This window comes from Myripristis murdjan, chromosome 13, assembly GCF_902150065.1.
Source record: "Myripristis murdjan chromosome 13, fMyrMur1.1, whole genome shotgun sequence".
Taxonomy (NCBI): domain Eukaryota; kingdom Metazoa; phylum Chordata; class Actinopteri; order Holocentriformes; family Holocentridae; genus Myripristis; species Myripristis murdjan.
In genome coordinates, this window is record NC_043992.1 from 4,758,860 (window position 1) to 4,786,359 (window position 27,500).

The 27,500-nt window shown below is 45.7% G+C and overlaps 1 protein-coding gene across 2 annotated transcripts in view; it reads right to left on the minus strand.

The window, feature by feature from the left end:
- Positions 1 to 27,500, minus strand: part of sptbn4b (spectrin, beta, non-erythrocytic 4b) — a 98,712-nt gene that overhangs the window by 16,834 nt on the left and 54,378 nt on the right. For both annotated transcript variants that reach the window (XM_030066341.1, XM_030066340.1), the window contains 5 exons: positions 9,499 to 9,762; positions 5,513 to 5,737; positions 5,246 to 5,335; positions 1,737 to 2,015; positions 1,496 to 1,626 (listed from right to left, as the gene is read on the minus strand). In XM_030066341.1, coding sequence (XP_029922201.1) covers positions 1,496 to 1,626; positions 1,737 to 2,015; positions 5,246 to 5,335; positions 5,513 to 5,737; positions 9,499 to 9,762 — 989 coding nt within the window. The remainder of the gene's footprint in view (positions 1 to 1,495; positions 1,627 to 1,736; positions 2,016 to 5,245; positions 5,336 to 5,512; positions 5,738 to 9,498; positions 9,763 to 27,500) is intronic.

Genomic DNA, 27,500 nt, shown 5'->3' on the forward strand with positions numbered 1-27,500 from the left:
GGGAAAGAAGACAAAGTATGTCAGGCCAACGACTAAAACACCCAGAGCAGACTTGTTGCTTCAGTGCTTTCTGGCAGCTGCGTCACTTTCTGAAGCACAAGCAGCCAGAAGAGGACGTAGACCTTCCTGTTGGAAAACCACCACGTATAATCTCGACAAATCATCACATCTTGAATAATCAATATGGAGCTTTCTGCCACACGGCGTGGAGGAGGGGGCTCCTCAGGTTTTGGCAAGCGCCTTAAGAGTTTTTGTGATGATGAGTATAATATCAAATATGCTTATGCAGTCTGCTGTCATCTTTTATTACCAGGGGTTGAATTGGTATTCTGGCACAAGTTCACTCGCAGCACCGAGAACAAACATTTATCATGGCTTATCAGGTTGTGGCACGTGGCCTTCACCAGAGTTCAACAAAACACCAAAACGGACAATCTGTGACGACGGCCACACGGTGACACAGTTCAAGTGGAGCTTAAATTTGTCTTTAAAGGAATACTCTTTGGGAAAAACACCTCTTTTCTGCCTTAGCCAGACTGAGACCAAATGTTGGAAACCATCTAACGACCAGGCTAACAACTCCCATAGACTTCAAGTCTTTATGCTAAGCTAACAGAAAATGCTACCCATAGGAAGTGAACCAGTGGACGTACAGAGGTGGACATGGTGTCCAACGTTGGAGTTTTCCTTTAAACCATGATAGTTATAATAAATCTTTTCTGTCATTGTTGCTCTTCCTCATATTTCATTTATGTACAACTGTGTGGCGTGTTGCTGCTGTGTAACAGATGAAGCTCCACATTCGGTTTTGTCATGTCAAATAATTAGCGAAAGGTGACTGTGTGAGTGTGTATGTGTGTGATTTTGTATGTCTGTGTGTGCAGACTGAAAAAATAAAAGTCAGCCACAGGGCAACAGTGTAAAATACCTTTGGATGTTTCCCAACCTGTCTAAAGATCCGCCCAGTTACACCTGATCTGTGTGAGGAGCAGAGAACCAGGCGCCCCCCCCCCACCCCTCGACTTTACAGCAGGTCTGCTCTGTGACTGGACAGGAATAAATTATATCTCTGCTGGCTCATCTGTGATTGGATAATATAAATGCTGTTTTTCAGGTTTTCCTCGTGACTTTTCTGTGTGTAGTTATGATAATTGTCTTGTGCATGTTATAATTTCACCACAATGTTGTCAGTGACAGAGTGAAATGACATGACATTTCACATCAGATCCGTCACACTGAGCAAAACAGGTAAACGGGTCGCCCGCTGTTATATGATCAATTACCAATAAATCATCATCATTTCATTGATGCTGATGGTGTGGTTATACAGAAGTTATCCTGAAGGTAAAATATGCATAAAGTCTTCTTATAATGTAAACACTGTCACTGCTTTTTTTTTTTTAAACAAAAATAAAAGAAAAAGATTGCTTGGTATAAGAGAGGCATATTCCTGTGCTGTGCTGAGCACGGCGTGTGTGTGTGTTCACGCTCTCACCAGTCGGGATGTCCCATCTCCAGCAGCTGTCGACACTGCTGCGACAGCAGGCCGATGGTCTCGGCGTAGTCCTCGATGGTCTGTTCCAGGACCAAGTGTTTCTTCAGCAGCTGCAGCGTGCTCGGCTCGTCCTGACGGCACGAGGACCAACACGCAGAAACACAGCGTCACTTCAAACACATCATAACACCACCTTCAGTCTCTCACTCACACACACACACGCACGCAAACACACACACACCTTGCCCTTCTCCTCGTTCATCATGTGCAGCTCCTGCTCGCTGAGCCAGGCCTCCACCTCGGCCGTGTCGAAGTAGTACTGCTGGGCCTGGTACATGGCGTCCAGGACCAGCTGCCTGCGCTCCGTCTCGGCCCACAGCAGAGCCCACAGCTGGGCCAGCTGGTCCTGACCCGCCCGCACGCAGTCCGCCTCCGGGCTGCGGATGGAGGCGATGATACCCGCCCTCTCCAGGACGTCCTCTATCCGGCTCCTGTGGCCCTGCAGCTCCCGCTGGAGCGTCTGCAGCACAGGAGGAGGAGGAGGAGGAGAAAGAGAGAAGGAGGAGGAGCAAAGACAGACAACAGCAGGAGACTGTTTTGAATCTGTTTTTTTGTGTTTTTTAGGCAGGACAGTTACATGTGAATTTGCTGAGGATTTCCTGGAGCAAAAAGAGATTTCCTGTCTGACGGCAGTGGAGTGAACAGTATTACACTGACAGACAGCTGGATACACACACACATACAGTACACATAAACAAATCCTTCAAAAGGTGAGGCTCAGTTTGAACATCAGCATCAGTCACCTTCATCACCGAAGAACATGAACACAACCAGCAGAGGGGAGAAAGGGTTTCACCAGGGGGCGCTAGACTGTTCCAGTTTATTTGTCTGGTGCTTTTTAAGGAACTTACAGTATTTCTCAATTGCTAAAACACTAAACCCTCTTGTCTGAACCAAATCCACAGTGCCCTGAACCCATTTAATGAATCGGTCACCCTTCTGGCAGAACCTTAAGCACTTTTCGCAGAGTTAGAAACAACTTGCAGACATATTCTCAGCCACTAAAACACATTTTGCACTTCTTTGACAAGTTTATACACATTTTCTCAATGTTATGCACTTGTGTTGCATAGTTGTGAGCACAGGGAGCAAAAGTGAAACTCACTTACAGTTTTTCTCAATTGCTAAAACACTAAACTCTATTGTCTGAACCAAATGCTCCACTGCCTGAACCCCCTGATTGAATCAGTCACTCTTTTGGCAAAACCATAAGCACTTTTCACCTGTTTAGACACAACTTACCAACACATTTTCATTGTGATGCACCTGTGTTGCATAATGGTCAGCACAGGTGGCAAAAGTCAAACACAAGTAAAGCACTGGTGTCACTGGTTGAACACAACAACTCAAAATTGATCACACTTGTGGCTAATGATGTGAGGGAACATATATAAGCCAGTTCAGAGAGCACTGCTTTGTGAGGTCCTACAATGGATAGAAATCTGAGAGGAGGAGTTTGTGTGAGAGGTGGTCAAGGAGGTCGAGGAGGTCAGCAAAGACAAAGAACAGTAATATCTGATGAAATCAGAGCTACTGTGATTGGCCATGTTCTTGTCCATGGTATGAGCATGAGGGAGGCCGGACAAAGGGTACAACCAAACATCAGTAGATTCACTGTGTCCACCAGAATCCAAAGATTTAGAGAAGAGAACAGGTAATTACCTTTTTTGACATTATAGTATGTAAATGTTGACAGCAATTACTGTATGACTATACTATATACTGTACCACAGTATACTGTAAGTAAATATATGTTTCAGTACATCACTGTGCCAATGTACTGTAGTATTGTAATGGAGGGTTAGGCTAACAGTTTGTAGGCCTAGTATTCCATGTATATTTTTGTAACTGCATGTTCTCTTTTTGTAGAATTGAAAGACTGCCACATGGGGGTGGGAGGACAGGTATGCTCTCCCCACACCAAGAGACCCTAATTGTCGTTATGGCCCGTGAGAACAACACCATTAAACTGCGTGAAATTCAGCAGAAGATCATTGAGGACCATGTAATGCACTCTATTTGTAATATGAGCTTCTCAGTACCGTAACTCCTGAACCCATGGTGCAATCGAAAAAAAATCGATTGCACCATTGCACCAATCGATTGCACCAAAGATGGTGTGCAAAAGCACTCAGTCATTGCACAATTCTGACAATTCTACAACCATAAAAAGCAAAATAAATCAAGGCGGATTTAGTTTAATTGCAGGGTTAATAAGAATAAATGGCGATGGGCTTGGATAGAGCAGAATGGGCAATGTGGCAATAGATAGTTACAAGATAGTTCATATTTCAAATAATGTATATATGTTATATGATGAAATTTGCCGCATACAAAATGTCGCGGCAGTTGAGTGTCAGAAGTTTCTTTAAAAAGATATGGTTTGGATTTAATGTTCAGCTAACTTTGGACTGAATATTAATTAAAAATGAATGAAAATGAAATGCTACTGAATATGTCCTTATCATTTAAAAAAATAAAGTGACTGGTAAAAATAGATTATGACGGGATTTTTATGAACGTGTCAGTCAAAATGACAGACAATGAAAAAGTCTAGCGCGACCTCTGGTCCTGAGCATTGTGTTTTCTATTTTTCTATGTAGTGTTTAGTGACTGCTCGGTAGTGTTTTTAATTTTGATTGACTCGGGGCATAATTTGACAACATAGTTCAGTTTTGAACACAGATTGAACTGTTTTGAGGTGAAAGTTGTTTGCAAGAGGAGTCTGAGGTTTTGTGAATGTAGCTTGAAAATTGGGCTTTGTGTTCACAGGTTAGAGAAAAGGAGAGCAACTTTCGAGAAATGTGTCTTAGCAATCGAGAAAAACTGTAAAGCACAGGTGTCACCACTTAAACACAGCAACTCCAAATTGATCACACCTTTGGCTAACGATGTGAAGAAACCAATGTAAGCCAGTTCAGGGAGCCCTGGTTGTAGAAATTTCACTATGGAGAGAAACCATCAGAGAGGCAGAGGCCGAGTCAGGATGAGAGCAGGAAGAGGCCAAGGAGAATGTGGCCTGCCATGTGGATGAAATCCTGTGGCCTGACCCAGCACGTCGACATGATGCCATGGAGATTTTGTAGTTCTGTTTTTTTTTTTTTTTTTTTTTTTGAGTGGTAAAAAGGATTTTTGTGTTGCAAATTGCATTTTCCTAAAGTGAACAATAAATATTTGATTTATCATCTGATCATTGTGTGTTCCTTTTTTCTATGTTGTGTGTAACGACTGTTCAGTGGTGTTTTTCATTTTGATTGACTCGGGGTCTGATCTGACAACAATGTTTGGTTTTGAGCACTGTTGGAACTGTTTTGAGGAAATAGTTTGGTTTTGCAGGACGAGTCAGAAGTTTTGTAAAATATAGTTTGAAAATTGGGTTTTGTGTTTACAGTTTAGAGAAAAGGATGGAGGGTTTCAAGAAATGTGTCTTAGCAATTGAGGAATACTGTAAAGATGATTCAAAGCAAAGAAAGACAACAGAAAGAATTACATATCACAATATGATATCATCTTTAATATTATTATATCAAAGAAGAAGAAGGATAAAATTACTGTTTGCAACACTGAATGGAAAAACATTTCAAACCTCAAACAAATATAAACAAAAGAAAAGATGGAACCACATAACAAACAAATGAAGGCGTGCAGAGCAGAAAATGAAAACGTGAGCTGCCTTGCCCGCTGACCCACCTGGTTCTTCTTCATGAGCTGCTGGACCGCCTGCAGGCTGGAGCCGTGCTCCTGCGCCGTGGCCATCGGGAGGCGCTCCTGCACCCACAGCTGCACCGACAAACAACACACACACAGCACACAGAACACACACACACAGCACACCGAACACACACTTAGCGTGATGGAGAGGAAAGCAGGAGTGGGCAAGTCTGTGTATCTGTGGGACAGAGTGTGTGTGTGTGTGTGTGTGTGTGTGTGTGTGTGTGTGTGTGTCGTCCCGCTCACTATCTCGTCCTCCAGGTCCCGTCCTACTTGGTGAACTTCTTTGGACGCCAGCAGGATGCGCCGCCTCTCCTTCAGCGGCTCGATCAGACGAACCATCCTGGTCTCCACGGCGGCCTGTCGCCCGGCAACCGTCTCCTTGATCTGCCCCTGCTGCGGCATGGAGGCCGCCTGCACCTGGAGGTCCCCCACCTCCTTGTACCACTCCTCCATCTGGGTCTCCATGGTCTGTGAGGAAGAGGAGGAGGAGGAGGAGGAGGAGGCAGGTGAGACAGGAAGAGAGAGGTGAACCAAGGGATGGTTGTCATGGAAAAGGAACATTTGGGATGAGTGGGATGGAGACAGAAACATGTAGAACGATGATGATTTGTCTAAGGGGCCTGCGTGCCGCTGAGCTCAGGAGGACGTGTGTGTTCTGACAGCAGCTGCTCCACTTTGAGATTCAAGTTCAGCAAAACGGAATCAGGTTACGTTTGGATTCAAGACAAACTCAATGTCAAACTCATAACGGGTGGAAACTATTTTTAATGCTGCACCAGCAGGCATAAATAATTTTTTAACAGTCCCACCCGCTCCACCCATCCCATCAGATAAACTGTCTCTCTCTAACTGTCTGACTGATGTCCTACTGGCTTACTCTTCTGAAAGATCCCACCCTGACATTAATATAAATCAGGGAAGTAAGATGCCACTTAATGGGATCTTTAAAAATGAGAATAAACACACACACACACACACACACACACACACAAAAACAATCAGAGGCATGAAGACACAGAAGAGCCAGAGAAAGCTCTCAAACTATAAATGGTGGTGCAAAGAAAACGGCACGGGGAAATGAAAGGTCCAGGGACGGGACGCCTGACGGGACGAATGACGGGACGTTGACAGATGAAAGAAAAATGTGTTTGGAGTTTGGTGTCGAGCCCGTCCCATCCAGTCCCATCCACGTCATGATACGTCCTTACACCTAGCTAAACTGATTTTTTTTAGCCATTTAAGGAGCTACAGATACCCTGAGGTTGTAACTTGTATTATTATTATTATTATTCATAAAGCAGTAACATACTCAGTCAGGGATGCACAGAGGGGCAGAAAGACGAGGAAACACAAACCAAAAGAGGAGAGGACATGAAGTGAAGTGAAGCTTACTGTGCCGCTGGGCAGGGTGGATGGATGGATGGATGGATGGATGGATGGATGGATGGAGTGGTAAAGCAGAGCTAATGGCAGCCTGTTAAAGGAAGCTGTAAGCGGCATGCTGAGGAGAGGAGAGCGAGAGATGACTGGTGAAATGATGATGCATCTGTCCGCCAGCCACATGCCTCCGAGGGTCAACACTGAGGCCTGAGGGCAGGGTCACATGCCAAAACCTTTACCAGCATCAAGTTTAAACTGATGGATCATTTTTTGGATATCCTGAATGAAAACACACACTGCTTGGGTGAAAGTTTTTGTTTTGTTAAAGAAACATTTGGGGCTAAATCCCTTTTTCCTGACTTCCCAGACTGAGACCAGATATTAGACTCCATTTTCTCCTCTGGACGTCCAGTGATTCATTTCCTATGGGTAGCATTTCCTGTTAGCTTAGCATAAAGACTTGAAGTCTATGGGAGTCGTTAGCCTGGCTCAGTCACAGTGAAAAAATAAACCCTCCAGCAGCTCTGAAGCTGTCTTATGTCTATTGTGTGTTTTTGAAGGATGACGTCTTGGAATTTTTTGTAACATGAGTCGTTTCAGGAGAAGCCAGATGGTGGCGCTGTAACCGCTGAACACTTCTATCCGTCTGTCTATCACAGTGATCTGCACACGACTGAAGGTAGAGGAAAACTGGGCATCAACGTCTTTAAAATGACTCAAGCTAACAGGTGGTGCAACCCGCAGGAACCGAACCACTGCATCCAACACCTGGCCTCAGTCTGGGAAAGCCGGGAAAAGGGATTCTGCCCAAATTGTTGGACTGTTCCTTTAAATCACCAGACGTGTTTATGACAAGAGGAGTGGTAGCAGCTTCATGTTTCAGTTTGAGCTCGTTCACTTCGCTCAGAGCCGAGCGACCTGCGGAAGTCTGAAGGAGAAAAACTGGCCATGGCTTTTTTTTCTCTTGCTGTCGATGTGATTCTTCTTCCAGAGCGACGGAGCCGCATTATGACTGATCTGCGGTCACGTAACAACGTAACAGTGTGGAACGCAATGAAAAAATAGAAACATACAGCTTATTTTGGTTGGTTAAAGCGGTTAAAGCTGCACACCACGACTCTCACACTGCAAAAACTCAAAATCTTACCAAGATTATTTGTCTCATTTCAAGTCCAAAATGTCTTATTTCTAGTCAAAATATCTCATTACACTTAAAATAAGACATGATCACCTCAGAAGTAACTTGTTTTTAGACAATTGTCTCTTGTTTCAAGTGAAAATTTGCTTGAAACAAGTGAAAATTTGCTTGTTTCATTGGCAAAAATTGTTTCTTGTTTCTAGCTAATTTTCACTTATTTCAAGTGAATTTTCACTTTTTCCACTGGCAAATCTTGCCAATGAAACAAGCAAATTTTCACTTGTTTCAAGTGAATTTTCACTTGAAACAAGTGAAAATTGTCTAAAAACAAGTTACTTCTGAGGTGATCATGTCTTATTTTAAGTGTAATGAGATATTTTGACTAAAATACCACGACGTCTGTATTTAAAAATCTATGCTGTTAATTGATAAATGTCACTGTGGCATCTTGGGATGAAACCCTCGGCACAGTGAAGCTCGGTGAGGACGGCACGAGCGCACGCGGCTTCCGGCGTCTGCAGCAACACCAATCAAAGATGAAGAGAAATGCGAGAGAAGAAAAGCTCCGATGCGCAGGAGTGAAACCGTTCCAGGCACACAGTGAGAAATGTTGTTGTTAGTCATTATCAAACATGATGTTTTGCTGAAATATTAATGAGGTGATAGCATTACTGTGTGGCAACAATAATGCAAACAGTGAGTCATTCTTAAATGGCGTAGCGTGACGAGCTGCAGCCTCAGCTTCACCATGAAGGTCAGAGAGGAGAAAAGACAGGGAGAAGATGGAGATGTGATGTTTCCCCCTCGTACATCTGAGCCCCAGTGACACAAACGCTGCAGAAAATAACCGTCTGATGATATTTCAGCCAAACTCTGCACAACCAAACATGTGGTAAATGCTTAGAAATAATGGATTTTATCGTTAAATGTATAAATAAGAGCAGCTGTTATACTATACACCACATCTTTTATACATTAGCTAAAAAAAGACAGATCTGCAGTTTTATTTTACTGACATATAGCCCTCAAAAGTAAATTTGTGTTATTTTGAAAACTGGAAAAAAATTAAGAATGGGCATAATTTTAATAGTTTGCGCTCCTAAATCTTTTTCCCTGTGCACCTAAATGAAAATGAAAAATGTAAATGTCCTGGAAATCTTGGAGAAATTACATTTTAAATCAGATCCATTACAGACTGGTAAACCCTTCACAGTAAAAGCTCAGTCAGCAAAGATGAGAAGAGGCACCTGCTTCTACTTTTGTCATTTCCAAATTTCACAATAAAAGCTGCACTATATGGAAACAAGGACCATTTAGACTCAACTGGCAAAAAATGTGTGGAAAAAAGGAAAAATATCAGTGAGTTGACTGATGAGCTGCTTTTTACTTTTACTGCAGGAGATTTTGACTGCACTACTTCTACTTCTACTGCAGTCAGATACCAGCAGAGGAACAGTACTTCTACTTCTACTGCAGTCACATACCAGCAGAGGAACAGTACTTCTACTTCTACTTCTACTGCAGTCACATACCAGCAGAGGAACAGAACAGTACTTCTACTTCTACTGCAGTCAGATACCAGCTGAGGAACAGTACTTCTACTGGAGCAGTAGTTTGTAGTACTCCCCCTGCTGGTGAGCAGGAGGCTACCCGGGAGCTGCTGGTGTGGGGCAGCGAGCGGGAAAGCAAAGTGTTGTGAGAGCGGCGGCACCTGTAGCTTTTTGAGCTGCTTGTTGACGGAGGTGAGGTCCTGTCCCTGGTCGACGTAGGCCAGCTGGCCCTCCAGCTGGTCCAGTCTCTGGTCCAGGCTGCTGTAGCTCTGCACCAGCAGGTCGGCCTTGTTGGCCTCGAAGAGCTGGCGGGCCTTGGCCTGCGTGGTGCTCTCCAGATCCTGCCAGCACTCCCTGATCTCCCCCAGCTTCCTCCGGACCACCGGGCTCAGCTCCGGCTTCTCCTGGATCAGCTGCTGACCCTCCTGGACCAGAGACAAGACCAGAAAGACAAGAGAGGCTGAGATAAGAGGACAAGAGCTTTCTCATCTTCAGCAAAGGGATCATCAATCAATTACAAACATGGCCACAGCACTACAGCAGAAGCGAGTGACCGTGGTTGCTCCTGTTTTTTTTAAACACCGCTTCCTTGTGATCACCATTTAATCATCTCCTCATCATTAGCATGCAACCCCAAAAACAGTTCCCCTGTGACGACTGTAGGTTAATGATTTTAGTTCAGTCACGTGGCCGTCCAGGTCAGGGTCTGCATCAGCAGGACGCCTGCTTTCACACGACAATCTGACTTATTCTTATGAATGGCTTATAGTTACCTTATTAATTCGGTTGTAAACACTTTATAAGTCATTCAGTAACAGTTATAAACATGTCAGGCTCACTATTTGGCAAGATCCAGATCCTGCACTGCATCTCTTCTGTTACAGCTCAGGTCTTGCTAGCGGCTTAGCTTACTTTACTCGATCTTGCCAAATAGTGAGCCTGCGTGGATGAATGAAAACTGTTACAACTTGTTCATAATTGATTATTAATGGTTTATAAAGTGTTTAAAAGCTAAGGGTGGTCTTACTGTAAAGTGGTAACTAGCAAAACTTTTTTTTCTGTCTTGTAATCATGAGATATCTGCATCTCTACCATGACAAAACAAAGGCTGACATCCTGAGACAATGACATTGTGACCGCCAGATGAAAGGATAAAAAAAAAAAAAACATCAACCAGTGCTGCTCGTGGCTTCAGGAAGAGCAGCTGAACATGTGACCGAGAGCAGCCACTGAGCTCAGAGGAGAGGAGGAGGACGGACGGGAGAAGGGAGAAGGAGTCTGAGCGGCCTGATGTCAGCCCATACTCACCATGATGCATTGAACATAAACAGTTATGCTAATCAGGCCATTCAGTATGCTAATTTATGCTGTAATGATGAAGTATCTCTGTGACAACAACACACAGCCAGTGTCAATACAAACAATATGAGTTTAATTAAAGTACAACAGCAGGAGACACCCGGTGACATTTTGGGTTGCACCCTTCAGCACAGTGACTTCCTGCCTGGCCAGTGTGTCCCTGTGTTTCTCTGTGTTTGTCTGTGTATGTGTGTGTGTGTGTGTGTGTGTGTGTGTCTCTCCCTCTCTCAGCTCCTCACTTCACCACACTCACCTGATCCTGCTTGCCGTCGGCTCACCTGCCTCCCATCTACTCATCAGCTCTGCCGCATAAGAGCCTGGCTCTTTCTCCCAGACTCCTCCAGATCCCGCCTGTAACCTCCAGCGTCTCCCCAGCCTGTGTCAACCCAGCCCGTCCCGCTTGCCTCGTCAGCCCCGTTCTCTGCCGTCCCAGCCTCTACTTCCTTCTCAGCAGCAACAACCAGTCCCGTCCCGCAATAAACACCTTTTGCACCATCTGGGCCTCTGTTGTCTGCATTTGGGTCCTCCAGTGTGCTACCCGCAACACTTTTTTTTTTTTTATTCATAGACTCATGGTGACAAGGCACGCAGTTCCAGTGCTGACGGTCCATTTTAAGAATAACCAAAACAATCAAAGTCAAATGCAACAGTCATACAAACATATTTTTGAGCTTTTAAAATCTATAAAATTTGACAATATTCTGATTGCTGGCCGATCTGACAAAAGGAGACTGTGTGGCCGTGCCAGGTTGATGAGACGCACTCAGGCATAAAGAGTCAGAACAGCTCTCAGCCAACATGCACCTGCAGTTTAGATTCAGTCTGGATGTCAAACCTGCTGTCACACACCTGACACCTAACCCTAACCCTAACCTAACACCTGGACGTCAGAGAATAAGAGCCTGAGATCAGGCTTTAGCAGGTCCTGTGCCTTTATACTGAAATCCTCACGGAGCAGTCGAGGGGGGAGGCGCTGGGGAAACACACTGAGGAGAGGTGAATCTGGTGTGTGTGTGTGTGTGTGTTGTCTTTGTTTCTCGAGCCTCGACCTCACGTCTAAAAACCATGAAGACACACTGAGGAACTAGGTTAGGAGGGGGGCCTGCCGCTGGGGTGTGTGTGTGTGAGTGTGTGTGTGTGTGTGTGTGTGTAAAGAGATTAAACCTCGCTGTATTTAAATGCCTCCTAAATTACCTCTCACCATCCCCTCCCCCTATTCTCTCTCCCTCTCTCTTTTCATATTTCTGCCCCCTTTGTACCCCATCACATTCTGCCCCCCTTCCCCCTTCCACACACACACACACACACACACACACACACCAGCACATCATTCCTTTTGTACACCTGCTCCCTGCATTCATCCTCCATCCTCCCCCACCATGAAAACACAGAGCGACTCCCATCAGACTCCAGTCCATACATCTGTATGAGAGAGAGAGAGACAGGTCTGGCTGTCTGTCTTCCTCTCAGTCTGTGTGTTGCTCCTCCCTCCTCCTGCACGTCTCTCTCAGCCTTTTTTCTCACATGAAATAAACTCACATGAAATAAAGGGTGTCCGGCTTTTGAAACCATCACAGTGTCAGTGTGACAATGTTCCTGTTTCAACACATTAAAGGGACATTTCCTTACATTTCCACAGCTGTCACATGACCTGACCTGATCCCCGACCGGACCTGCACTGCAGCATGGCACGCGGGAGGGCAGCACATATTCTGCTGTTATTTTTCTCATTTCCAGTACTCATGCACCTTACACACACGTGCACACTCGCGTGCACACTCACGGCTGGGGGTGACATATTTTCCAGAAGCCGTGGAGAGCAGAGCTGCCGTCCCGCCCAGCGCAGGACGTGCCCTCCTTTAAGAGCATCACAGCGACTGGAGGGAGAGCGAGACTCTTCCGTCCTCTGTCAGCCTCCTCGTGCAGAAAAACAACAAAACAGAGAACGCACTCAGTGCTTCGTCTTTACTGGGAGCACAGGAGAGCTGCTGAGGGGAAACTTCAACTCCAGTCTCACCTGCCTTTGCTTTAGACACATTGACACCAAGAAATTAACATCTGAAAATGAAACATGTGCTGCACAGTGTCATACAACTTGGTCTCATGGTTTCACATCAACCCTGAACCTCCGTAGGAGCGTGTTGTTCCTCAGGTTTAGGTTATTTTTTTTTATTTTTTTATTTTTTTTCTCTGCTGTTTACACTGTTCATATTTCTATTTTCTATATATTCCTTGTTTATAGTGTATATATTGCTTGCTGCTATTTATCATCTGTTTATACTGTAAATTTGCACATTGCCCACATCTATGCACATTGTATACATCGATTTTTTGTTTTTTTGCACATTGTTTTTTGCACATTGGGTACTTAGATCTTTAGATCTCGAGTGTCATCTTTTATTCTTTATTTTTTATATATTTTTTTAATTATTATTCTTTATTTTTTATTATTCTTTATTTTTTTTATTATTATTCTTTATTTTTTATTTACTTAATCTTGTACTCTGTGGATACTGCTGAAAACTGTGAATTTCCTTCGGGATGAATAAAGTATCTATCTATCTATCTATCTATCTATCTATCTATCTATCTATCTATCTACATCTATAGAAGCCACACATTAAACTGAGGGATGAAGGACCTGTTTGTTGGAAGTGTGGCTGAATTTCAGGTTGCATTTTTTTTCCTTCCTAAAATGGATTTACAGTAAAGGGTTTTGGAACCAAATCCCTCATGTTTAAATGCGTCCCAGTGAAAGCTGAGCCCTGTGTCCAGCAGCGGGACGGGGCGGAGGGGGGGCGTGCAGGGTCAGTCCGGGACGTGCTGAGGTCGGAGCAGACACGGCTCCACCGCCTGGACTGTCATCCAGCCCAGGAGATCAGGGAAGGTCCATCGACCTCCTCCTGTCTTTTTCTTTAATATCATCATGCCCGCACATGGCCATCAACGTGTAAATCTCCATCTCTGCCTCTAACTCTGCTCCTGTGTCTGTTTCAGTGTTTTTTTTTTTTTTTTTTTTTTTTTTTTAAATACAATGTAAAAGACATGGCCAACAGTGGTAGTGATCAAACATGGGTCTGCAAGTGTGAATTAATAGTTGTTGTAGTTTATATTGTGGGGTGGTTGTCACAATGTCTAATTAAGTATTTTTCTATGATGTTTTCTTATGCTGTGTTTTCTGTGATGTTTTTATGCTGTGTTTTTTCCTGTCGTTGCTGTATTCTGTATTTATTTTTACTGTAAGGCGACCTTGAGTGCCATGAAAGGCGCCATAACAAATAAAATGTATTATTATTATTTATCCTGATGACTGTCAGCCTCAGACGCTCAACATGTCTCAGCTCTGCCGGTACCACTGCAGCACATCACACCAGTGCTCGGCTACTGCCATGTACTGCAGTACACTGAAGTATTCAGCCGACCACCTCTGGACATGACAGCCCCTCTCCACAGACACAGCAATACCATTCGTGTGTATTCATTTGTCCCTGTCTTGTCAATAACCACCTACATTTCTGTTTCTGCAGCTCGAACATCACCAACAGGACCAAACATCGACACCGACACTGTAGGGAGGACGACTTCCAGAGGATATTACATAACAGCAGAGATTTCTGATAAACAGTCATTACTGATGGAAGAGCAAAACAAGCTAACAGCTGAAACAGGGACATGTTGGAAACCCACAGCACCTCAGATCTGCAGCACATCTGGAACAAACTGTCTGAACAGCTGGGCAGCCGCTCACAGGCAGGACACGGCCCGCGCTGCCACCGAAAACATGCAGCTCACAACCGCAATGATTTAACAATCTGAAGACAGTACAGCTGGTTGGGGGGGTTTGTGAAGGCCGCTGGCTGGGACGTCCCAGTCTCAGTAAACAGCAGCACAACACCTCTGAGCACACTGACCCACAGCAACACTAAACACACAGTCTCTGTGGTTTTACACTTTAGTTTTGTTAGCATGCAAGATCGTTTCAGCTAGTTTTTGTTTTTATTTTCTAAAGTCTAGTTGTTATTCTTACTTCAGGTGGATGAAAACGTCTTTCCCCGCCTGGTTTCAGCTTCTAGTTCAGTTTTAGTGAACTATAAGAGCTCTGTTTGAATCATATCTTAAAAATAAACAGCGACAGACATGGAATCGTCACTCACAGGTCACAGCATCAAACCGAACCGAACCGAAGCGGTCGTCACTGCACCTCAGTGTTTCCTGTCCCGGCGCCGCCGTGCAGCAGCAGCTCAGCAGCCAGACGCTCTGCCGCCATCGACGGGGGGCAGGAGGGGCTCCACATGAAGGAGGGACAGCTCCTTCTCTCTGTTTGCCACCAGCTCTCTCTCTCAGACTGCTGGCATCATCACTGCTTCACTGATGTTCTGACTGCACACACACACACACACACTGCAGAGCCAGCACAAAACTATACAGGTCAAAGCTTAATGCACAGAGCGCCGTGGGAGAGAGAGAGAGAGAGAGAGAGAGAGAGAGAGAGAGAGAGAGAGTGGTGGATAGAAACAGAGGCTCTGAGGCTCGGGCTCATGTGATGAATGAAACCTGTGTGACTTCCCGTCATCTCTGTGTTCCACGTTACAGACGCACTGGAAGCACACGGCTGCACAACGACACGTTTTCACATCATTTAACAAAGCAAAGCATTTACACTGTTTTTACAACAGGAAGAGAGAACTCATGCATCTAGAAGAAGAAAGAAATAAACTGTACGCCAAAAGACAAATTATGCCAGGAATCCCCGAGAGCGTGTTTAATAAACGATCTGTCTCCTCCAAAACACGGAAGGTAATTTGTGCCGGAATTTTTATTTTGCAAATTAGGGACGAGGCCGAGTCACGTGGGACTCCGATCACATTTATAACAAATCACGTGACATCCCCGGGTGATATCAGCCACATGCAAATCAGGCTTAAAGGAGAATATTAACCAGCCGTTCACAGCTATGACCAGTTTACTGCTGAGCACGTCCCCCCTTCATTCTGCACAGCATATACAATTAGATTTTTTTAATATAGTTCCAGCATTGTTTGTCTTTCTTAAAATATAAACCCCACAGAGTCGAACCCTGCTGGATATCAGCCCCTGACCCGTTCAAGATGACGAGATGTTTTTGAAAGATAATTTCCTCGCACAGACCTGCATTTCAGAGCAGAACCGAGCACACACACACTGACGTGAAAACACACAGCTAATGATAATGTAATGACAAAACACACTTTCACCACACCAAATCACGGCTGCATGCATCGCTGCAAGACGTGTGATGTTCAACTCAACGTGATGAGCCGACACACACACACACACACACACACACACACACACACAGAAACCTGGGCCTCAGAGAAGCGGCTCTGTCCTTTAAGACGGACGAGAGCGGCAGGACGCTGAGAGAAGCATCGAGACCAGACAGATGTTTCAACTGTAAACACACAGATGTTATGTCACCACAGCACAGCTCTCAATAAAACATCAAAGAGGAACACACCCACACACACACACACACACACACTGCAGCTATCTACCTCTGTATCAGTGTGTGACAACACAGAGAGAGAGAGGCTGATTGTCTTAACGAGTTAATGAGGCCAATTAATTATCAGTCACAATGAGAGACAGGAACCCAGAGCCCACTGGGCTTAGACTAGCTGGAGCACACACACACACACACACACACACACACACGTGGCTGATGGTGGTGTCTTGGCAGGTCTTGGTGTCTGACACCGGGAACGTGTTACATCGATTTCCAGGCCATGAACACGGCATGAGAGCGGCCTGTGTTTTCCACTGGAAACCAGAAACCTGCACAAATAAGCGACTCTGTACTCATCACTCATCACTCAGGCCCCGGGGCTCTGCCCGTCTGGCTCCGGTGCAGCGTCCGGGTCAAAAACAAAGGGCGATCGAGTTTTCACCGTCTCAAAAACTCTTAAATCGTCTCAAAACTCCCTTGTACAAACGTCTTTTCCTGACAGCTGATGGTGTTTAGCTCCCTAGCTGACCAGCTGTTCTTATTGTCATGCAATCCAAACAGGTTCCTATTCCAAGATGGGAACGTCCCGTCTCTGTCCTGCAGAGGAACGTGGAACCGGTTTGGAGATGAAACTCCTGTCACCACCAGATGTTTCTGAAAGGCACTGACTAGAGCTGATCATTTGAGCTGTTATTTGTCCTCCGCACTCCTGGCCTATAGAGCATTTCAGGCCTGTTATAATAACAATGAATACATTAATAATAAATAATAAATAAATAAGAAGAAGAATTTTTAATAATAGTTTCAGACCCAGCTGACACCCTAGATGCAAAATATCAACGTGTGCCTTCAGGGAGAAAGTGCAGATTACCAGATTATCACAACATCCGTTAAGCTGGTAATTAACCCTCACCAAACAACCACCAGACGCTGTTTTCTATCTGTTTTCATTTGGTTCAGTTCACTGTGTGTGAATGCTGCTGGTTAGTGAGGCCTGGTTATTCACTTCTGAGTGTGTGTGACCTGCAGCGCATCAGCTGGCCACACCAAACCCCCCCCGGGGAATTTACAGTTAATCTGATCTTAGCTAATGAGTCCCCATTAGCCACAAAACACACACACACACACACGTACACAGTGCACACACACACAGTGAGGTTTGTGTGGCCTGCTGAAGATGCCCCGTCATCCTGCAGCACAGTAACAGCAGCATTATTGATCAGGCGAGGCTGCAGCCAAGCCACAGCCGAGCCCTCTGCCCTCCGCTCGCATCACTTCCTGCTAGGGCTGCGTCTACTTCCTGTCCCCTGACTGGAGGAGAGAGGCTTGAAGGAGAGAGAGGGAGAGGGAGGGAGAGAGAGGGAGAGAGAGAGAGAGAGGGAGGGAGGGAAGGGGAGAAGGAGGGAGAGGGAGAAAGAGGGAGAGGGATGGAGAGGGAGGGAGGGAGAGAGGGAGAGGAGTGACCTTCACACATGAGCTATACCCACACAGAGGAGGGAAAACAGGGAGAGGGGACACAGGATTGGACGGCTGTTGCCTGGCAACCGCTGCAAGCGCAGGAAGGAGGAGGCACGCTGCCCACTCCAGCTGCCGCCGGCCACCTGACGTCACCACGGCAACACAGTACACAGGCCACATTCTAATGATGGAAGATGGCTGCCTCCTCTGCCGGATGTTACCCTCATTGCCGCACACACTCCTCTGAGGACTGCGGTTTGCGTTTGTCCCGGGACGGTTTGGCTCAGCGCACCACCTCGCCTCCTCAGCAAAACGCAGACGAGGCTTAAGAGGCGGAGGACAGATACGGATGGAGCCTTCTCTCTGTACTCTGTGTTCATTTTGTGTGTATTTGTGCACGTTTTCAGGAAGTTTATGGTTATGGACAAAACAGAGCAGCACCACCGGAAACCTCGGGGCCAGCCGATCGTTCAAGAGAGACCGCTCAGTGATGAGGACGAAATGAAAAACGGTAATATGAGAGAAAATAATCCTCTGTCCTCCTGCGGCGATGCGTTTAATGACCTCACAGACCGCCGTGCTCCTGCGGCGATGCGTTTGATGACCTCACAGACCACCGCCATCTTCCTGCGGCGATGCATTTAATGACCTCACAGACCGCCGTCCACCTGCGGCGATGCGTTTAATGACCTCACAGACCGCCCTCCTCCCGCGGCGATGCGTTTAATGACCTCACAGACCGCCGTCCTCCCGCGGCGATGCGTTTAATGACCTCACAGACCGCCGTCCACCCGCGGCGATGCGTTTGATGACCTCACAGACCGCCGTCCTCCCGCGGCGATGCGTTTGATGACCTCACAGACCGCCGTCCACCCGCGGCGATGCGTTTGATGACCTCACAGACCGCCGTCCTCCCGCGGCGATGCGTTTGATGACCTCACAGACCGCCGTCCTCCCGCGGCGATGCATTTAATGACCTCACAGACCGCCGTCCTCCCGCGGCGATGCATTTAATGACCTCACAGACCACCGTCCTCCCGCGGCGATGCGTTTAATGACCTCACAGACCGCCGTCCTCCCGCGGCGATGCGTTTAATGACCTCACAGACCGCCCTCCTCCCGCGGCGATGCGTTTAATGACCTCACAGACCGCCGTCCTCCTGTGGCGATGCATTTAATGACCGCACAGACCGCCGTCCTCCTGTGGCGATGCATTTAATGACCTCACAGACCGCTGTCCTCCTGCAGCGATGTGTTTAATGAACTCACAGACCGCCACCATCTACAACACCTCCTCCTCTTCTGCCTGACCAGACGTTTTTGTTTTTTTGATCATGTAACGGCCAGTTCCCGTTGGACTCGCTGTCCAAAAAAAAACAAAAAACAAAACAAAAAAACAAACAAACAAAAAAAACCCTGTTGTGGTTGTGTATTGTCACTGCAGCTCTCCTGTTAGAGAGCATGAGACTCATTTATCTGGGCCATTTATTTTGGAAGGAGCAGGTACACACTGACAAAATGCCTGTGCATTTATCAAGCCCCTTGGCAGACGCACAGTGTTTATACATTACACACACACACACACACACACACACACACACACACACACACACACACACACACACACACACAGAAGAGTGCATCAACAATCACCATGGCAACGTTTACAGGGCTGCATGCTGCAACCTGCTTCTTACTGTCACTGCCCTGACGTTACTTTACAGCCCGCAGTGTGATGTTTTTACTGTGCCAACATGTACATGCATCATACACACACACACACACACACACACACACACACACACACACAGATGGCTGGCTCGACCCTGAAAGTGATTCAGAGTCCTTCACAGCGGAGCGAGGCTCTTACCCGGGACAGAAATAGACCGCCGCTCTCAGAGGAGCCGGGCGGAGAGGCGGCGGGAGGAGAGTTTGGACCGGATGCAGGACGGGCGGCGGGTTCAAAACCACAAACTGAACCACAGGAATCCCACATTACTGAGATTTTACTGTGCCTTCACACACACACACACACACACACACACACACACACACACAGATTATAAATGTAGAAACTAAGCAGAGTTCATGTTCAGACTCCACCTGCTGGCTAATTTTTGTCACTTGCATGTTTACTGATCATGACATTTGGCTTGGTCTTGTCTTTTTGTCTTTTGTGATTTTAATTATTGTTTGTTCTTATTGTTGCTGTTTTTGCGTGGGACCCCAGGAGGGGTTTAAACTTGCTTTGTGTCTTTAATTTGTCTTTTCTCTGAAGCACTTTATTATGTCAGGTTTCAGAAAGATGTCACAGCTGCTATTTATTAGTGCTGCTGATAATAACGTCTGATTATGGCCAGCATTTTTTTTTAACAGGAACTCACAGTAAAGCTTCAGCACAACAGCATTTTTCATCCATTACATTCAACAACTAAAACTATTAATGTGCACTTATTCACATTATTATGATCGTCACTATTGTGAAAATGTGGAAAAAAAAAAAAACCTTCCTCATGGTTTTCAACAGGAAGCACAAAGTACAGTTGACTTCCTGTTGTAAATGATGTCACACACCTCCAGGTTGTAACGAGCGTGCTGATTGGCTGACAGCAGTGTGTGCTCAGGTAGTGAGGGTGCAGCAACACAAGCTGAATCCAACACGAGATCTTTGTTGTCCACAAACAGAAATATTGATGTGAGGTGAAGGCACAGTGACAGAGAACAGGCCGGACACTGATCCATCTGCCTGTCCCAAACTGGAAGGAGGTCCTCGCTCCTCCTGCTCAAAGTCTTTAACTGGAAGGAGATCCTCGCTCCTCCTGCTCAAAGTCTTTAACTGGAAGGAGGTCCTCGCTCCTCCTGCTCAAAGTCTTTAACTGGAAGGAGGTCCTTGCTCCTCCTGCTCAAAGTCTTTAACTGGAAGGAGGTCCTCGCTCCTCCTGCTCAAAGTCTTTAACTGGAAGGAGGTCCTCGCTCCTCCTGCTCAAAGTCTTTAACTGGAAGGAGGTCCTCGCTCCTCCTGCTCAAAGTCTTTAACTGGAAGGAGGTCCTCGCTCCTCCTGCTCAAAGTCTTTAACTGGAAGGAGGTCCTCGCTCCTCCTGCTCAAAGTCTTTAACTGGAAGGAGGTCCTCGCTCCTCCTGCTCAAAGTCTTTAACTTGAAGGAGGTCCTTGCTCCTCCTGCTCAAAGTCTTGATCCAACTCTTCCTGCCTGACTGGGATTTGCTGCAGCGGGTCTTTAGGTTCAGAGCAGAGAGACGGCTCAACATTTCTGCCACCTCTCTGTGCACAGACGCTCGGTGGTTTGGCCGCAGTAACGCGCCAAACGGTATGAAAACTACCTTGCAAAAAGAATCAAGTTGCTTAGCAACGGCCACGGAGCAGGCCTGCAGGGTGAACATGGCCGCCGCGTGCGACTTCAGTAGCTAAACTCTGTGTGTCTGCCAACAGGCAGGCGGCCTGGTGAGAGCACAGTCTGCTGCTGAACACACACACACACACACACACACTGTCCTCAGCAGCCTCTCGCTGTGTGCTATGTAAAGCAGAAATGTCTCATTAGCTGGACTCGCACCGACACGCTGCAGTCTGAAAATAAAATCAAAATAATGAAAACACTTCCCAGCTTTCAAGCCCTCACTCCATTTCATTATGTTTTATTATTGCATTCATCAGTGCTGTTCCATCAATCGAGGAATTAAAGCTCATTTCCTGTTGCTCTCATTTTCAAGGGACAGTTAACCCAGTTTTGAAAAATGTGATATTATTTCCCTCCCCCCAGCTGTTCTGTAGGACAGCTGTGCTGCTGTCTGGATGCTCCAAATGCTAACTGTTAGCCTCCTGCCATTGAAGTGAACTTCCCCCCAGCTAACAGCCTGAAAATAACCCCTTTAATCCACTCAGAGGTTTCTGATGACTTGCTTTTCAAAACTAAAATGCAAACATTAGTGCATACGGATGACAGTTTTATTCAAATTGCTGTTTAGAAATGTATTTTTTATGTTATCAACATCCAGAAAGATCCGGTAACCTGTGTGCTCGCTGGATCACTCCGCCCAGAGGAGCAGCGGCCGCCACAGAGGCCGAGGCTCGGTGATGAAGCTCATTATCGTCTTCGTCGCTCCACCATGTTATGACTGTGTTGGTTTACTCTGCTACTGTCACTGCACTTTCCCTATGTAGAACGACTCATTATAACAGTCACTTTAATACATGTTTACTGTGTTTACTGTCAGGCAGGTTTTTGGTGTGGTTTAATCATAACTATTATTATTATTATTATTCATCCACTGAGTCACTCATCTGTCTGCTGCATCAACAGCGCCACCTCCCTGGGCTATTTTTTATTCTATTGTTGTGTTTTTCTCCTGCACAAGTTAATTTTTCAGGATATCTTCAGGCTGATGTGCAGAGCATGGACTGCTATGTTACTGCAGGCTACAGATATGGTGTGCATTTCGAAATGGTATGTGGCCTGTCCTGCCCACCCACCCAGCTGGCTACCTGAGGCTTTTTCCTGCATCACATGTTCACACCTTTCAGGCTCCTGCCAGCCACCGTAGGACCTGAGGACCGGCACAGAGGGCTAAAACCACACAAGAAAATAGTTCTGCTGTTGATTTTCTTTATTTGAAAGAAAACTGTCAACATTTCTTACACTATTTTGGGCTGTAAAAATGCTGCTGGATGTCCTCGAGCTTTGTTTATTATTAAGTCCACCTCAGCTGCAGGAGGCTAACAGTTAGCATTAGGGGTGTAACAATACATCGATCTAGACTGATACATCGATTCAATGATTAATGATGTAAAAGCATTGATGCGAAGCGCAAACATCGATGTATATCGTTGTCCTTAAAATAGGTCTTTATTTTGAAATTCCCCCGGCACGTCTGTGTCACCATTTCTGTTTGCGCGCACGTCCGCTCACATCCACTCCCCTCTTGGGCATAAAGTTAAGAGATATGGAATTGTTTACACTTTATTTGTTCAAACCTGTTCTTAAACTGGAATTTCTTTGGTTAAGAAAATGTATATCCCAAAGTGTAGTGGATATCTATGATGCAGGAAGACTGTACTGCATTCACATTTTCAAACTGTTTTCTTTATGATTTATGTTCATAATTGAAAGGTAATTAATGGCACTTTAAGTTAACTGGAAAAGCCTTTGCATTTATAATGTGGCACTTTATTCACTATTTTTTATTTTAGTTTTTATATATAAAAAAAAAGAGTAGACTGTTTTTCATTCAAATGTCTGATGTCTGGAAGAGCTCAGAAATAAAATTGTTAAAATATATTTTAGTTGCTTTTTGTGTGTTGATATAAATGTAACTGATTTTGTTAAATCGGCACATTATATCATCTCATATCGATCGCAGGCCCCTAAATTGAATCAAATCGAATCGTATTGTGGCAAACTTTGTGATATCGGCAAATATCGTATCGTTCTCCAAAGAATCGGTATCATATTGTATCGTGATGAAACTGGTGATTTACACCCCTAGTTAGCATGTGGGACTGACACTCACACCTTTTCTCCTCCCTCCCTCTCTCTATATCTCATCTTTTGTTTCTTACTTTGTCCTTCTCTGTGTCTCTCCCACCACAGTCCACTCCTTAAACAGCAGGTGTGTGTGTGTGTTGGTTTTTTATTGCAGCTCGCTATGGCTAGATCATTTACAGACAGCAGTGCAGATCCACTTTTTAACTTGTACAGTGAAGCTGGTGGGCCGATCACACCGACACAACATCATTATTTATTCAAAACACACATTTCTGTTACTATTTATTAATATACTACTATTTATTAATCAACAGAAAACACTCTGCCTCTGGCCAGAGCAAAACAGCAAATGTGGCTGTTTAGGTTCAGTTTTTCTGACTGGAGTCTGGCTGGAGAGTTAGGGTTAGGGTTAGAGGGTTAGGGTTAGGGGGCTAGGGGGTTAGGGTTAGAGGGTTAGGGTTAGGGGTTTAGGGTTAGAGGATTAGGGTAAGGGTTAGAGGGTTAGGGTTAGGGGGTTAGGGTTAGAGGATTAGGGTAAGGGCTAGGGGGTTAGGGTTAGAGGGTTAGGGTTAGGGGTTTAGGGTTAGAGGATTAGGGTAAGGGCTAGGGGGTTAGGGTTAGAGGGTTAGGGTTAGGGGTTTAGGGTTAGAGGGTTAGGGTAAGGGTTAAAGGGTTAGGGTTAGAGGGTTCGGGTTAGAGGGTTAGGGGGTTAGGGTTAGAGGGTTAGGGTTAGGGGTTTAGGGCTAGAGGATTAGGGTAAGGTTTAGAGGGTTAGGTTTAGGGTTTGGGGGTTAGGGTTAGAGGGTTAGGGTAAAGGTTAAGGGGTTAGGGTTAGCAGGACAGCAGAAGCTGGGTGGAGACTCAGTCCCTGTCCGTCCCCCTCGCCCGCTCTCTCCATGGAAACAAGACTCAGCACCGGACCTGCCATCCTGTCCTGCAAACTGCCAGAGCTCACTGCACAGCACAAGCCCACAGCACACGTACACACACACACACACACACACAGTCACACAGTCACTCACAGCAAACTCCCAGCCAAAGAGAGAATGGTGAGAGATTACAGGCCTGTGAGCAACGAGCTTACAGTAATTGGAAATAATGAGCAGCTGATGTGGCAGCAGAGGGTGAGGCTGCCTGCACACACGAGGGCCCACCATGATGCAGCAGCACGACTCCTCATCCTCACAACGTTCACTTACAGTGACATCAGGTCTGCTGGCCAACACCCAGTCCCGGGTTTACCTCCCCTCCTACGTCACCTTCTACATGACAACATCATCAGCTGCAAAATCTCATGTTGTAGCCATAACAGTCAGAAAGACTAGCGGGTTAGCTTTACCCGCTAGTCCTTTATTGTCCAACCAATGATACGTAATGAACAAATAGTCATGCAGGTGTGAGTTATTTCAATCTAAAGCCTCTCATGTGTCTGTTACTGAGCTCAACCCTCAGATGCTGTCAGGTGACATGAAGTTGATATAACCTGCTTCCCACTCAGCGGGCTGCAAACCAACCCCTGTCTGACACAGAGCAAACACACGGTCCCACGTTTCAGTCAGTGCAAAGAGAAAGGAGCTACTGCAGCACACACACACACACACACACACACACACACACACACCATTAGCTGCTAGCAGCGTCCTGCAGTGTCACTGCTGCTGCTCCGTCCAGAGGAGGCCACAGACAGGACACATGGACAACATGGAGCACGCACACTGGGACACACACACACACAGGTGACATCACTGCCGAGCCCCACCACGTGACCTGTGTGTCTCCACCACACACTCTCCTCTCAGCAGAGAGGAAGAAGAAGAAGAAGAAGAAGAAGAAGACCAGCTCCATCATGCAGTGACCCCAGGCTCTGGAAGTCAGTTCTTTCATTCAGTGTCAAACACTGGCCGTGTCTAACATGTATAACAGCAGTACAGCAACGGCTACATAATTTAATTAAACTGTGACCTAAACAACCATCTGACATCAGTTCAAAACTGTTTCCAAAGACGTTTTAATAAAAATTTCTACCACACAATAACATCCTATTAATGAAAATTCTGCCATCTCCTGGATTCTGGATGTCATGTCTATTGACACTGTTAAAGCAGAAGAAAATGATTCTGGTAACGTAACAGAGCTATTTTTGGAGCCATGAAGAAAGATTTTATACGCCATCGTGCTCAAACGGTTCCAGTGGAAACAGAGCGGCGAGTGAAGAGGCAAAGCAGTGAACAAAATTAGCTCCGTTTCAGGTACCTTGTGTTTGGGCTGAAGCATTACAGCATGCATAGGCATGCATACACAAGTAAGATTCAAGCACCGTACTGTCAGTTTTACAGAGTAACTTCTGTGTTACCATGGACTGTGGATGTGTTTACGTTAGTACGCAGAAATAATGTCCGGATCTCAAAGTTTTCCGGGGAGCCACAGATTTCCGGAGTGGAGAGCCTCAAAACAATTTGACACAAAGCAGCTGAAGCAGGGAGACACCACCAAACGCAGCAGGAGCCTCATAACTTTCAGAGCCATCTGCGGTCGTGTTACACAAGCCGCAGCCCTTCATTTATCACCTTCACTGACTCTGATAACACGGCTGTGTGCGGCGGCGCTGCCTCAAATGGGGTCACAAATCAGAGCAGGAGGAGGAGAGACGGCGAGGAGAAGAGGGATTTTACGCCTTTCCAACATCTCTTCACAGCGAGGGGGTCAACGGGAGCTCAAGGCCACACGTGTGTGCACCACAGCCCAGAGGAGAGCCACCCAAAGCCAGGCGTGCACCCGGGGAAGCACCGCAAACAACACATCCCGTCAGGGGACAGCGTCGGGGTGAAGGTCACACAGCGCCACACACCCTCGCTGTTCAAAACCCCGGCAGTAAGGCCATTAGGATAATTCCCTTTGACCCCAGCCACTTGATTTGTCCCGCTCTGTTGTGACGGACGGGATACGAGCTGAGGTAATTAGAGATTTTAATTAGAGTTTGTCTGAGGTGACGGGACGATCAGAGCGCACCCTTCGCGTTCAGGACGCTCAGGCCAGGGCGCACCAGCAGACATTCAAGTAATGTAGAATCTGTGGTCATAAAGTTCACTGAAATAGGTTTGAAATGGATAAATCTTGCATTGAAACCACAATTAAAAAAACCTTTGATTCGGAACATAATCTGTGATTCATTTCACATCTATCCAACATGTTGAATCACGTGTGATTTAACCCTTCGAAACCTGAGCAGATTCATTCCATGTCCTTCAAAAACATGGAAAAAAGGCAATGAGCAAATGAATGTAATAGTGACCCAAAAATTAGCAAGACACCAGCAAAGTTACAAGAAAAAGACCCCAAAATTAACAAATGAAAAAACAAGGAAAAGATTTTTTTTTAAAAAAATGAAGAAAATGACCTGAAATTAAGCAATCAACAAAGCCCTATTACAAAAATAATAAAAAGTAAATAAATAAAAAAAAGAAAAAAGAAAGAAAATATTTGTTCCTGTAACATAATTTTAAATATATAACTATAATAGTCAATAATAGTTTTCTTAAAAATAATTTTCTCTCCCTCTCTTCTTTTTTTCTTGTGACCTTTTTCTAATTTCTTGCAAATTTTCGGGTCATCTCTTGCTCGCCTTTTCTCCCATGTTTCTGTGAGTCTGTCCATTATTTCACTTCGCTCCAATTACTTCCAATTTAAAGTAATGGATGACAGCAACAATACTGCTTTCATCTCACATAAAATGCTGAGATCAAGATGTGATTTATGTTTTTAATTCTGTGCTAAAAAACTATCGCTCACACGGTCTTTACCGCTTCCTGCACGGAGTCACTTGTGATTGGGAGCGGGGCTCGGCACTCAGGGAAATCCCTTCCACCAAATTCCCACCTCCAGACTTTGTAACATCTCCGGGAAAACGCCGGTAAGGCTGTGTTGTCAGTGAAAGCGGTGACACTGCAGGGACGGGCACGTGAAGTCAGGACATGCTGTGCTGCTAGAACGGCTGATCTTTGAGACGGAATTTTAATCAAAAGTGAAGCTCATTTTTCATTTTTCACGCCGGCAATTTGAACTGGACATACACATATATACCATCAAGATGCTCAGTCTTCTGCTGAATAAAGAAAAACCGGGAGCGAAGCAAACTGTCAAGTACTTTTACCGCGATGTCCGGAGGAAGCCAAGGAGCCAAGTCCATGTAGAGAGACCAACCGCAAGAGGGAAATGTTCCTGCCCGGAGCTGCACTGAAAACTGAAAACAGCAGCTTGTGCTTTTACATTATATTGCTGGCAAACGACCACGGTACAGGCAGGATAACCAGCTCGGAGGTGTGCGTAAAACTGTTTTAAGGCACAACCTCCATCCATCTT